This window comes from Falco punctatus (assembly GCF_963210335.1).
Source record: "Falco punctatus genome assembly, chromosome: 4".
NCBI classification, from domain to species: domain Eukaryota; kingdom Metazoa; phylum Chordata; class Aves; order Falconiformes; family Falconidae; genus Falco; species Falco punctatus.
The window spans coordinates 107,799,593-107,813,291 of record NC_137583.1 but is presented as its reverse complement, the minus strand read 5'-3'; the positions used below and the strand labels follow the sequence as shown (position 1 = coordinate 107,813,291).

General features: G+C 38.7%; 1 protein-coding gene across 2 annotated transcripts in view; it reads right to left on the bottom strand.

The window, feature by feature from the left end:
• Nucleotides 1–13,699, bottom strand: part of RFTN1 (raftlin, lipid raft linker 1) — a 98,710-nt gene that overhangs the window by 78,656 nt on the left and 6,355 nt on the right. For both annotated transcript variants that reach the window (XM_080386458.1, XM_080386459.1), the window contains exon 2: nucleotides 9,729–9,884. In XM_080386458.1, coding sequence (XP_080242584.1) covers nucleotides 9,729–9,873 — 145 coding nt within the window. In that variant the 5' untranslated portion in view covers nucleotides 9,874–9,884. The remainder of the gene's footprint in view (nucleotides 1–9,728; nucleotides 9,885–13,699) is intronic.

Sequence of the window (13,699 nt, the reverse complement as noted above, 5' to 3'; positions counted from 1 at the left end):
TCTGCTGTGCCTCTCTGCAAGGGCAGTTGTTTGGAGCAGCGTTTAGATGATGGCATTGCAGACCTCGATTGTGACTTTGCCTACCGCAAACTTGCCCTCCTTCCCCAAACTGGTTGGCCACTGACCAATATGTACCGCAATCATGGCACTCCACAGGGCGACAGCCACACTTGTGAAAGCAGGTTTGGACTCCCAAAATTCCATCCGTTAATGGCAAAGTCATGGCAGCAGCTTGTAACAAGAGCAAGTTCTGACATACCACACCATCCTCAGTGCAGACAGGCAACCACTAGCCCTACCAGCCCAACCTTGTGTCCCACACCCATAGTTCCTTCCAGTGGATGCAGGTCAGAGCACACAGAAGAGTGAAAACTCAGGAAAGTAAATCACAGTCCACATCCTCCTCAGAAAAAAGTAGGGAGGGAGCAGGAGGGAGTCAGCTTGTCTGGGGTGTGCTCACACAGTAGCTGCCGTAACTGCAGGAGGACACTCACCTATTTTGCCAGTGGCAAAAAGGATCAGTAGAAATCATCAGGCAGTAGGTGCAGTGGTAGCACGTATGAAAAAGCAGGAACAGACAATAAACACGAAACAGAAGTAGAACAGAAATTAAACTTACTCCTGCATGTAAAATCTCTTTACAAATGTCGCTAGCAGAAGCAATGACAAGCTGCAGTCATCTGCGTGAGACAGACACTGGGACAAAATGGCATCTCCTAGAGTGGCCTCCAGAAGGGCTTGCAAGCCAGAGAGCAAATGTTTTTCAGGTGCCTTTCCTTCAGGCTACTTTGAAACACATGCAGTGAGATGTTCAGTGTAGCAGAGGACGCTAACTTTTGTCCAAAGTAAAACCCTCAAAATGCATTTAACGCAGTATAAACTCACCCAGAAACAACTGTTCCAACCTGGCTGGCTGCTCCTCTTGCACCATGCTACTGGCTTACGGTGTGCATGGCCCAACACCAGCCCTTACCTACGCAGAGCCTTGGGTCTGACCCCCAAGACACTGTTTCAGGTTATGTGAAGTACCTAAATGTCCACACCATTTCCATCACAATATGGAATCTTTATTCTTCATACAGAAAGATTAGAAAAACAAATGCAAACATAAAAAATCCCACACCATCAAGGTACATCTACTCAGTGTTTTCAGTACGATTAAGAAAAGTGACTTCTCACAGGCAAGAAGAGCTGACACAAACAAGTCCTGTTTTCTCTGAAAGCAGGTATCCTCCACTCAAGATTAACAAATTCTAAACCGTTCATTTTCAAGGGATTTTAGCCAAACACCAACACTTATTTACAAAGTAAACTATTAAAAACTCCATTAAAATTGAAATATTGCATAGATTTGGTATATCACCTTTTATCTGGCTGATGTCAAGGAATCTGTAGTAAGAAGTTATAAAAAGACTAAGGAGATTACTACAGAGATGACTCCTAATCACTTCTTTCCCATAATAGAACCATGCGGCATTTCCAGCTAAACACAGGGGAAGTTTTGTTTCTGAGAAAACAGGATTGGGCCCCTGTGGCTTGAAGGATTTCACCATTCCATCAGAAATACCAGACTTGCAGACAGCCAAGTCCAGCTCCTTGGCTCTTGAACAGCAGCATCAGAAGGATGAAAACCACATGAAGATTGGAAAAATGTGCAAAGCCTGAGGCAAAAGAAAAGACAGGGCCGCTCAGAAAGATGATGTGCAATTCCTGAGTTGCTGATAGAAAAGAAAAGTTTCTTGGAAGTTCAGAGCGATTTTTAGACAGGTCTGTAACCATTTTTCCATGAAGCGAGTTAATGACAACATTTGTGTGTGTGATGTACAGTATGCATCTCCTGTAAGAATTCAACAACTACATCACAGAGAAGCTTCTGCTAACAGTAGATAGAATCAACGACTGCATTGTAAGAATGGGATATAATAGCTACGCATTCTTCAGTCTAAGAATGGGTAGGAAGTAGGAAAGTGAGCTCAAACATGACTACTGCAGGATCCATATTTTTTCACAATGTGGAACATGCATAAATAGAAAACATCCTGCATATGTTCCTCCCCTCCCCAGTACATTTTTTCATTGGCACACACCCACTCATACGCGTGCTCTTTAACATTTTTCAGACTTCTAATATATCTACCACACTGTATCTAAGCTTTCATCTGGCCTATAATTTATTATTCTAACACAAAATAGCAGATCAACTGCCACAGTTCAGTTGGATCTTGAGGAGACAGGGAATACCTGCAAATTTTATTCTCTTTTTTCCATTTGACAGTATGTGAAAGGTGCAGCTTTTTTGGAGGTATCTAACTGTTAAGATACGGGCTCGGAAATTTAATTCATAATATTGACCAGCTTCTTGCTTTAGATTCAGTGAGAAGGGTGCTTTGAAGGCCATGAGCTAGTTGCTCGAGCACTAGACTGCCCAGGACCTACTCCCAGGTCAGTCACAGTCACCACAGGACTTTAAATAAAGCTCTCCATACTTTCTGTTGTAGTAAAATTAAGCGTAGCCATACAGTAACACGTAAAAGATTGAATGTTCATGTCCTCATGAATAACCCCTCTCAATAATATAAATGCATATACATGTGCATATGTATTACGCATTATTGATGTACAGATACACTTAGACATATAGAAGAGAGAACATGTGCACACAGTCTACCATAACAAGGATCTAGATAAAATAATTATGGAAAGCAAAGCTTGTATTTAGAAACTAGAATATATCTAACAGATTTTACTTGAGTTATGCATCCTTGTTAAAAAAGGCAACCATGGTAAAGAAGTTGAAATTATTCCTAACAATATTTAAAACAATTACATTTATGATGTAATTTATTGCATTTATTAAACTACTAACATATGGCATGCTCCTTTTATGTCAAACTGCAAGTTTCCCAAGACGCACAAGTAAGTTTTATAGACTGCTACAGCATGAACATTTCATTTTGCTGTGACTTACAGTGGCAAGTCCTGAAGGGTTACATATTACTACAGACTGTAATTCACTTGAAACAGAATACCAAGAGAAGCCAAAAAAATTCATTTGTTCATGTTTGCGTTAATAGAGAGGACTGAAGCCCAGATCCAGCAAAGCCCTCATGCTGATACTTTTTATCATGTGCATACAATCAAACTAAGTTGAAAGGGATATGCACGTGGACAAAGCTTAAACAAAGGGGAAGTATTAGCAGAATCTGGACTGCACAGAAGTAATCCATTGGCCTCTTCTACTCATTATCTTACAACTCTGAACCCATTACTAATCTCCTCTGAAGCAATGTTTTAGAGTGTCGTAGATGATCTACACACAGTCTGGTTCAATCTATCACATCACATTAATAACCTAACAATATTTTGCCACGCTAATTTTATTTCATCGCTCCTGCGGACAAAATGGTGGTAACAGACCTGGTCAACTTGAAATACAAAACTCAAATGCTAATTTCATTTATGTTCTTTTGCTTACAGAAATGAAAACAGGAAATTAAATAACTTCACCAGTGGGGAAACAATTGCCTTTACTAGTCTTAAATCAAATAATAACACCTGCAAATGCAGGGTTGCGGGGTTCGTTATTTTTTCAGATGAACAGCCACTTGATCAGGGAAGTGGGTGGGTTTTGCTTGTTTCAGATGGTGTTTTGGTGTTTTTTTTAAGAGAATGGTGAAGAGAAACAGAAAGCAGAAGCCAGGCACAAATAACTGCTTAATGTAATATAAAAATTACTGATAGGAAGAGACAGAAAGCACTGAAGTCAACAACAAATATTACACTCTGTAGCAAACAGCATTTTTTGATTTAAAATGCATACATATTCTATAGTAAAAATACCTTCTCTATCCTCAACTTGCACATTCTTCATTGCATGACACTTCCAAGTTCCAGTTAGACTACTTTTCCCCCCACTCTGAGGGGAAAAATGAGCATCTTTTATTAATTTACGCCTATACACAACTGAAATTTAATCCCAAATTAAGAATATGTCCATACTGAAATGTTTAACTATGTCTTTCGTAAAGGTTCATTAACACATTATTCGTGTCTTGTATTAGGAAAAAAAGCAATAAAAATAAATCAAAATCTCAGCCATAGCAGTTACAATACGACTGTAACAAATGGCTTTTGAGCAGTATAACTGGTTCCAAAACATTACTGTATAGTATCCAGAAGCTTGTCAGAACATGAAAGATAGATACACTTCAAATTTTAAATATATATATATGCATACATATAAATATATATATACACATCTATATATAAAAAAATGCCTCAAATCAGAAGGCTTTATGTGTCTAGTAAATTTGTTATACTAGAAGTAATGTCCAGGTAAAATACATGTCCTTGGACAACAACACTTAAAACACTCAAGCAAAAAATACGGTGGAAATGTTGGAATGCAATTAATAACCTTAGTTTTTAAATTATTTTCTTAATATTTGTTTTTTTACTAAAGAGACAAATTCTTGACAATGATTACAAAAACTATACACCCTCGTATTCACATTACAACTTTAAGAACTTCTTTGGGACATGTGAAGTATTGCTATTTTTCATTCCATTAGTCAAAACATCTGGATTTGAGTGGTTTTATAGCACAAACTGCTTGTTCAGAGTATAGCCTTTCCCCATTTAAAAAAATTTATACCCCCATTTCATTCTCATCACATGGCTAGCATATGTTTCATGCCAACTTTATTCAAGGCCAAAACCTGTCGTAACTCATCAGGCCAATGAATTACTATAGGAATGTAAAGCAAAGCAAAAAAAAAAATCCAATCAAGTCAGTCAAAAAAAATTCCCCTAAATACCAAAAAACTCTACACTACTCTGAGAAGGGAAGAAATAACTGTCAGATTCCCAGTTTCCATCAGGTGGTCACCATAACTGAAATGAGATGGAAGAAAAGGATGAAGAAGAGGGAGAGCTCAGTTTCTGTACTAACTGTCATTGCAAGTGAAGTTTTCCAAAACAAGTAGATCAGATAAGAGCAGGGAAGGAATGCAGATTATTGAAATATTTCTCTCTCAACCAAAATAACAAAACAAAACAAACCAGCCTGCCCCAAAGAGTCTCTGTTGAAAACACGGTTACTTTAAATTAAGGCTATTCTATTTGTCAACACACATCCTCCCTCAGGTTCACTCACCATTTATTTACCTCTTATTTCTAATAGAAGCTGGAGATAAGAAAGGTACAAGATTATCGTTATTCATCTCCTTTTATTTATACAGAAAGGAATGCAAAATAAACTTTTTTTTTCTTTTGGACGAGTGATAAAATCTTTCGGGCTTTTTTTCCAGTAAAGGCCTGAAGTATATACATCTAGACCCTAATTTATCTCTTGAAGCTTTGTAGCAAAAGGCTGGCTGCAACATTCATCTAATGCTACTGCCTTTTATTTTCCTCAAAGTTTTTATTGTTACATTGCTATAAAATTCAATCATTGCCACTTAGCATTTGTGTTGTCTCCAAGTCAGGGCAACCAACCAACCAACCAACTCCGAAGTGAGGATTAGCCAGCAGAGAGCTCGAAGAGCGGTCAAACTGCAGGTAAAGCCATTTGTTAAAGTGGACACTCTCTAAGGCATTACCTGCATCTGTTCCATGCCCCTGCTGGGAGCGGTGGGTCTCCGAGACGGAACGGCTCAGGAGAGCAGCAACAGAAAGGACTGACGGTAGAAACCTGTCAGAAGAAACCAGCTGAAGATGGAGATGACACAGGACCGGACTGTACAGTGACAGACGAGCCTGACCCAGCGAAGGAATGAGCTTTACAAGATGACTGTGAGGTGGGTAGAGCTCAGGAGCTGGATGAGCACAGCAGGAACGAAGCTGCATGTTACAGCCAGGGAAACCTAGTAGCTCGCGGCTACCAACAGAGGAAAGATCCTGCTCTGACCCAGCAATGAGCCATCCAATTTAAAACTTATTAATGTCTTCTTAACAATTAAAAATATATATGATTATTTTATCAATTTATTTGGGTGAAATCTGGTGTGATTTCATCTGAGGAAGACCAGCAGCCAACAAGCTTTGGCCAGTACACAGGATGACACTGTCAAGGGACAACACTAAAGACAGACTGGTTTTTTGGAAGAGAACACCTTAGCAGAAACAAGATACCTAAGTCTTATAAGCAGACATTAGAAAGCCAACAATCCAAAACCAGCATACCCACCTCCAGGTTTTGAAACATCTTAGCAAGTGCTCCTCATTCCTCAAGTGCCAATCTACACCAGATGATAACCCTTTGCTACTGTCAATTATCACACTTGCTCAAGAAGTAAAAAGACAGTGACAAATCAAACCAGTTTAATTCTGAAGAACCATGCAGACTATCAGTGCTGTGGCACACAATGGAAACCAATGGGTTCTTCATAACCTGCTCTCCTTGAAAGCTTGGGAAATATGTCTCTAGAAACTTTACTTTCAAGTACATCAATCCTGTAACACTGGGAAATGTCAGAATGAAGTTTACACTTGTAACCTTAATGATGCAAAACCTTGTCTTTTGCATCTACACATTATCTTATCTATACAGTACTTAAGTAAGTGATCAAACAGTATTTTCCACTGGACATCTGCATCAGTGCAGAGCAAGGCTCAAGTCTGGAACAAAACGAAAATGTACACAATAACCAAAGACAGCAAGTAAGCAAAGTTAAGTTTCTGGCTAACATACCAGAGAAATGACCAGCAGAACTGTATTTTAGCTTTTCACTCTTTTCAATAGAGCGATGCCAAGGGATTGAGTCCATAACGACGTGAGCTGATTTAAAGAAGATCCTGTTTCTTTTCCTGACTGCATACTCCCAGCCACTTCTACCAGCTCTGGAATTCTTCAGACACTTCCACAAGACACTGATCTGGCTCAGGATAACTAGAAAAAAAACACTGCATAGCCTTCTGCCAGATCCATGAGTTGAATCTATTCACAGATCTGATAGAGAGGTGAGAGAGGTGAGCTGCATCTCCCCACATATAGCTGCAGAAAACTCACGCCCACCTAGCTGCCTGTGAAACCACAGTTAAAACACACAACACATTCTGGAAGAGATCTCCGATTATCTGGATACTGATTTGAGAACACATGCAGTTCCAAACTGCAGATACGACCAGCATACACCTTCACATCTAAAGTCAACAAGAGCTGCTTTTGGAATGCATGAAGAAACGCAAAGGACTTTGAAAACCTCTGGCAGTAATCTGCGTATTAGCTCCCACCTGCAACATGGAGATAACCACATCCTTCTCACCATTAAGATTAAACGCTTGTGAGAGATGCACTTATCAGAGCGGTAAAGGTTGTAGAAAAGCCCCAGAGAAAAATGAGTACCTGTCTTCAGAGCCAAGCTCACTAGGGTTGTAAATAAGGCCTAGCATAAAGATACAACAAATACTCTGCAGTCACTTGTAATTTAGCCTGGCTTATTCTAAACACCTAAGGAAGCAGAAAACTTGTGGGGGAAATGACATCAGGATATATACACACCCACTGAAAGGGCAAAAGTAGATTCACAGAAGACAGACTTCATAATCGGAAAGTTTTTCTTGCTCAGCTGTGAGCATTTCATTTTTAGAAATGCCTCTGAATCCATGTAGAAATAGGCAAAACATTCATCACTAATTCTGGTTATCTGCAAAGGTTACTTCTGAACAAAAATATAAATGAAACCGTGATGCTGTCACCATTGAGAAAAACCTGGAATGTTGTAACGCTACGTAGCGTGACACAAGCCTTCATACATCCAGTGACATGAACAGGGAAGGAGCTGCATAACCACAAGCTGTTGCCCTGCCAATCCTGAGAGCACATAGTCGTGGGTGATACCAAGGAAAAAGAGCAGGAACAACAGCTCCATCCCCTCCTCATTTGCCTGTTCACCAGCATCTTCAGAGACTGGGGTGAGGGGAACACAACATGCCAAAGCAGAACTCAATGGCAGCTGGATAACTTACACTTTAGCAAGCCAAAGAATTTGGTATAAGTGCTTCTACTTACAGTCTCTTTAAAAACATGCCTCCTAAAATCACAATAAAACAATCCATGATGATTAAGAAAAATGTGCGAGTATGCTTTACAACAAACCTATCCATTTAACCAGACTTGGAAAGTCTGGGTTTAATTTTTTGCTCTGTGCCAGACATCCTCTGTGCCTGAGGCAAGTCACATTGCTATCGCATGTACTGGTTCCTCCTCCATGCAGAGACAAAGATGTGACTTCATGAGGTATCAGGAGAATGCACATGCTAAAGCTTGTGAGGCAATGAGACAGAACAGTGATGGACATCCCAGAAAAGTCCATAGAAGTGTCCTCAGTATTAATTCATTTTCACTAATGACACAACGTGCAGTACATATCACTAAAAGTTGTCAAACTATCAAAGGATGTAAACAGTTCACTTTGAAATAAAATTACATAAACGTAGAAACAACTACAATACATAAACATAAAACCTCTCCCATTTGTTTGGTGCTCTCAGTAAGTGCAGTGCATCCCAATTAGTAACAAAAACCGTAAGAATTCATGAGTGGAGGAGACAGGCACTAAAAGAAGTCTGAAAGACACAATTTCTCAACTGCCACACTGCCTACAAAAGCACACTCCTGTCCAACCACCTATTCCAAACCTCCACCTTTTCCCAAATTCACGTTCACTTGCAGCATGTTTTAAGAAACAACAAATTCACATTACCGTGGGCTGAACATACTGAACAGCACTAGAGGCATCGTATCAAGCGACACACCAGCAGCTCTTCGTCTCACACAGTGAGAGACGCACCGCTTTGTTTTTTCCTTTGACCCGACTTGCAAAACAAGAGAAGTAGCAGCACACTGCAGGGCCAAAGCATAGAGGCTCTACCTGGCATCCTGCCAGCTAGCTGTAACAGATTTTGATACTGTGTTGTTTTATATATAGCAAGAAGCAGGTCCCAGCCTTCTGCTCAAGCTTCAGATTTCCAAATGGTGTGAGGAGTAATTGCTTGTAGAACAGGCTAATTTTGAAGTGAAAGAGGGCACAGGCGATGGTGTGAGCAATACTGGCAGAGATGCTTGATGTCAATCAGGAAGGAAAGAAACGGAGTATCTGTGGATTGTCATGTGAATTAAAGCAAGACTATTTCAGACAGGAGAAAAAAGAAAACCAACATAAAAATTGCATGAGACACCACCTTCACCCCTTTGATGTTTCAGACCTTCAGTGTCTCCCACTATCCTATTTCCAGCCACATGGGTGCACCTGTATTTGTTACCGCAAAAGAGTTATTTAAGCGAAGTTAGCAAAACAGAAAACACTAACTTCAACCTCTCAAAATACTCCTGAGGTGGGAGCACAGGGAGCAGAAGGGGAGGAAGAGAAAAATAGCAGTAAAGCATACAACCTGGCAGACCTGAATTGTTTCACCACATGAAATTTGGATAAAATGCAAATTAAGGAAACAAACATCCATATTAGAGTAACAACAAAAAAAAAAAGTGGATGGGAGTGGTGTAAAAACCTAAAATCTGATAACCTACAACTAGCTCAAAGGTTAAAAATTTACGTAAAATTCTCAGTAAGATCTCTGCGTGCAAGCATTAACTGAAGAGATGGCATTTACTTAAAGAAACTGAAGACATTTAAAAATACTTAATTACAATTCAAAAAACATTATGGAGCACTTAATATGTTTATTTGAATAGTAAAAAAAAATAAAGAAAAATATTGTGTACTTACTATCATTCAATGTTGTGAAGTCCAGGAATCGATATTCATAGCAAATATCTATCTTGGTTTCTACCTGGGGCCTCTTCAAAGTTGAATAGATATTACCAGGTCGTTTTTCATCATGCTTCTCTAGTTTGTTCAATCCACAACCCATTTCAGCAGCTCCTGATACAAAGAGGCACGGAAAGGGAAAAGGGAAAATGCATAAACAACATTCACTTTGGTTTGGTTTTTCCTGGTTTCATGTACCGCACTAGCACATTATGGTGATTCTTGGTTTTTAAATACAAGCTACCTACAGGCCTATATGAAATAGTATAATTAAATAAATGCTCAAATAGTAACAGAGGTATATACTACTCATATCAGCCCTCAGGCATGCTATTATTTAATTGGAAAATTGATAGTTTAATACATGTATTTTGCATCTTTCAAATTATTTCAGAATAATACTCTGAAAGACACGTATTCCATTATAAAAAGTGGCTGAAAATGCAAAATAACTTGCTTAGGTAAAGGTTGACAACTTGATAAAATTTCTATATATGCAGTCACTATGAAAGCAGATAGTATTATCTTTTACATCGTTCTCCATAACATTCAAACACCTAGACTTGTAACTCAGTGGAAAAAGCAGGCTTGCGGAGAACTACCACCATTTAGAAAACTACCTCGCTTCCTTCCACCCCATTTTTTCAGGTAAAGCACAGGAAATAATGGCACTTTATAGAAGAATAAGCTTCCAGTCCACACATTTTAAAGGATTACTCCTGGCAACCATTTCTGCTACCCAAGAAATGCTTCTCAATGCCCTGCAGGTTACACTGCATTTGAGTATGAAAGAATGGAAGAGCTGCTTGGTGAAAATACGGGGACGATCAGAATCCTCTCATTTCTTTTCAACAGTGCTGGTCAGACTGAGGCAAATTATTCCAGCCCCCAGTGAGTATCCACAAATAACGACATACCAGTTAGGCACTTGAGGTTTTTCATCACAACCCACCCAACATCCTGCCTCCGCCTACACGGAGAAACTCATGCACTGGGGATGGGGAGGGGAATCAATAAACACTCCGCGATGAAGAGGGACTCCCGCAGGCCACCCTAGACACTTTGAGGCGTGGGATCCATTCAGTTTAAACGCACCGCATGAAGCATCGCAAAGATTGCTGTTTCACCCTCCCTGCAACCTCTGACAGATCAATCTGTCACATTCAGGAGACAGGATCTCTGCTCCCTTCATCACTCCTGTTTCCAATTCTCTGTGTGAACACAGGTGACCATATGCTCAAATTGAGATCTTAACACGGCCTATTAAAGTAACATTGATGCTTCCCTGTCTCTGCTGCAAGTAACATGCCCACTGCACCTAAAATCATCATTCACAGCTGAATCACATTCACAGTTTACTGTCAGCTTCCCAATAGACAAAGAACCCATGTCTTTATTTTTACCCAACACAGCTAATTGAGGAGTTTCCAACCCATCCCCCATAACTTTGCTCTATTCCTTTGCATTTCTGCTACTCAGTAATAATCTGATCCCATTCTCCTGCACCCCTGGAAGAGCTGGAAGTCTTTCCAGGCTCAGCAGTGCTGCCCACCTTCATATCATCTGCAGAGTCCGTAAGTGCACACCTACATCTTATTGCAAAGTCACTAATAAATACATCAAAATAGGCCTGACCAACACATCAAACCTTAAAAAAATACCATAGTAAATACGTGATCACACTGAAACTGGAAGCAGAAAAAACATTTGCTAGAAAGACCCGCAGCATCAAGGAAAATGGATGATATGTCATACATGTTCCTGAACTTTAAGTATTTGGTGGATTCATCCAACAGAAAAAAGCCCTTCCCTATTCATTTTGAGAGAAAAGCAAAAACTACTTTATTTTAACAATTTCTATGAATGAAAGCTAGGTTTGGGGAGTTTCATATTTTTTATTTTGGCATTTAAAGTTAAAAATCCTCCGTATCTTTTACTGTTCCCAAAATGATACTTTCTACTTTTTTTTTATAATGACAACTATCACCATTAAGAAAATGATTATTCGTTCATATATACAGCAGCTCCTTTCTTTTCCCTGTGCAATATCATTAACTTAAGTCTAAAATGTTATTTATTCTAATATATAAAAGTATATTGTATATTAATGTGCCCTACAAGATACTATGCATATTTCCATGGACTGTAACAGAACACATCTAGCAGTCTATCTGTGCTTCAATATATTGTAGTGAGGAATTAAGACAGCAGTAAGTGTTAGCAAGTGTATCAAATTTCCTGTTTCACTGATGCCCCAGTAATTCTTATAAGTACAGCATTTTGTAAGGAATAAAATTCCATTTCAGAGGTCATTAAGCTGCACTGCCTGCAACCTTTAGTTATACAAAAAGTCAAATCCACAGAACTCTTCAGACAGCGATGGCTGCAGAAGGAGGCCTTGGGGACTCGGTATTTCACATCACGGAGAATTTTGCATTCTTTCCTAAATTGGGGTGAAAGTGCTAGAAAATACAAGCCTGCTCCTCCAGCAGCAGCCACAGACACTGTTCTGTGCTTCTTTAGCAAACGTTTCCTCAGCCCTTTTGAGAAAACCAGTCCACCCTCACTGCCCATTCAAGTAACAAGTCTCTGCAAACAGTGCCAACAGACAAGTCATTCAGCATGGAGATACCTGCCCACCTGGGACTGAACTAAAAATATACATTTTTTGTATTAATTCACCGAGTGACTGCTTACCAGAAAACTGATTTTCATCTTCCCGTTGCTTGGCTAAAACTTCAATTAGTAACCTTGATGATAAATACTTCCTCAATTTTGTTCACTACAGACCCTTAAATTTATGTCACTGAAGCACACATATGGAAAAGGATGTTTTCACTTTAATAAAAATGAGGTATCAGTAAAAAAAATACTTTTCACAAAATCACAATCTTTTCCACAGTAATTAGGATGCAAGTGCTGCAGCAGTAGAAAATAAATCTTAAGAAATAAATCTTCTACTTTAATATAGGAGTATAAGTATTTAAAAAAATCCTGAGATGTATGAATACTTAAAATTTTTCATGAAGAGACTGATGGTGTGTGTATGACAAGTAATCACTGAATCACCAAATTCTGCTCAGTGTTATCCCACAAACTTCCTACTGGGACAGCTTACTTTATAACCTTTCAAAGACTTCTAACATTAGTTATTACCCTCTTCCTTCCTTTCCTTTGCAGCAAAATTAGTGCTGTTCTGAGTCTTTCTACCCTCATCTTAAAATATCTCCTTGCTTTTCAGCTACAAATCTAGTTGTCAACAGGACATTATTCACCTTCTTCATTTTCTACGCTGAAGTTATCAAAGAGTCCTGTAAGGAATGTTAATCATTGATGCATTCAAAGTAATCTAAACCCGCTTCAATACCTTTTTTCAGCAGGTATATTGTTTCGCTATAAGGGATGCTTAAGCTTACTGTACTATTTATATTTATCCTGGCTTCCTACACCTGCATGTGAATTGTACTTTTTTTATTATTATTAAAATATTATCACTAATATTCACTTTTTAGTAGAGCAAATAAAAAAACCCGAATTCTTCAAAAACACTGCCAAATTTTCAAATATTTTTTACTCTGCAGTAGGTTCTAAATGCAAAAATTAATTATCAACTCACTGGTTCCATACTTACAAGAAAATACCTTGAGCGATAGAAAAAGTAACATCTAACGAAAAATATTAACCAGTAAAATTAAGATTTCACTATGGGCTTTTACAGCTACATATGCTGGAAAAGCTAATTCTGTCCACAAACTCATTTATATTATGAATTAATCTTACGCATGCTCTATGATCTTGATAATTCTAAAATTGTTCTTGTATTCAGCCACGTGATGATAAAACTAGAACTGAAACTCAGATCTAGCTACAGATTGGGTTTTTTTAGTCTGTGTCTTATTTTAATTTTGCAAAACATCCAAAATGGAAAC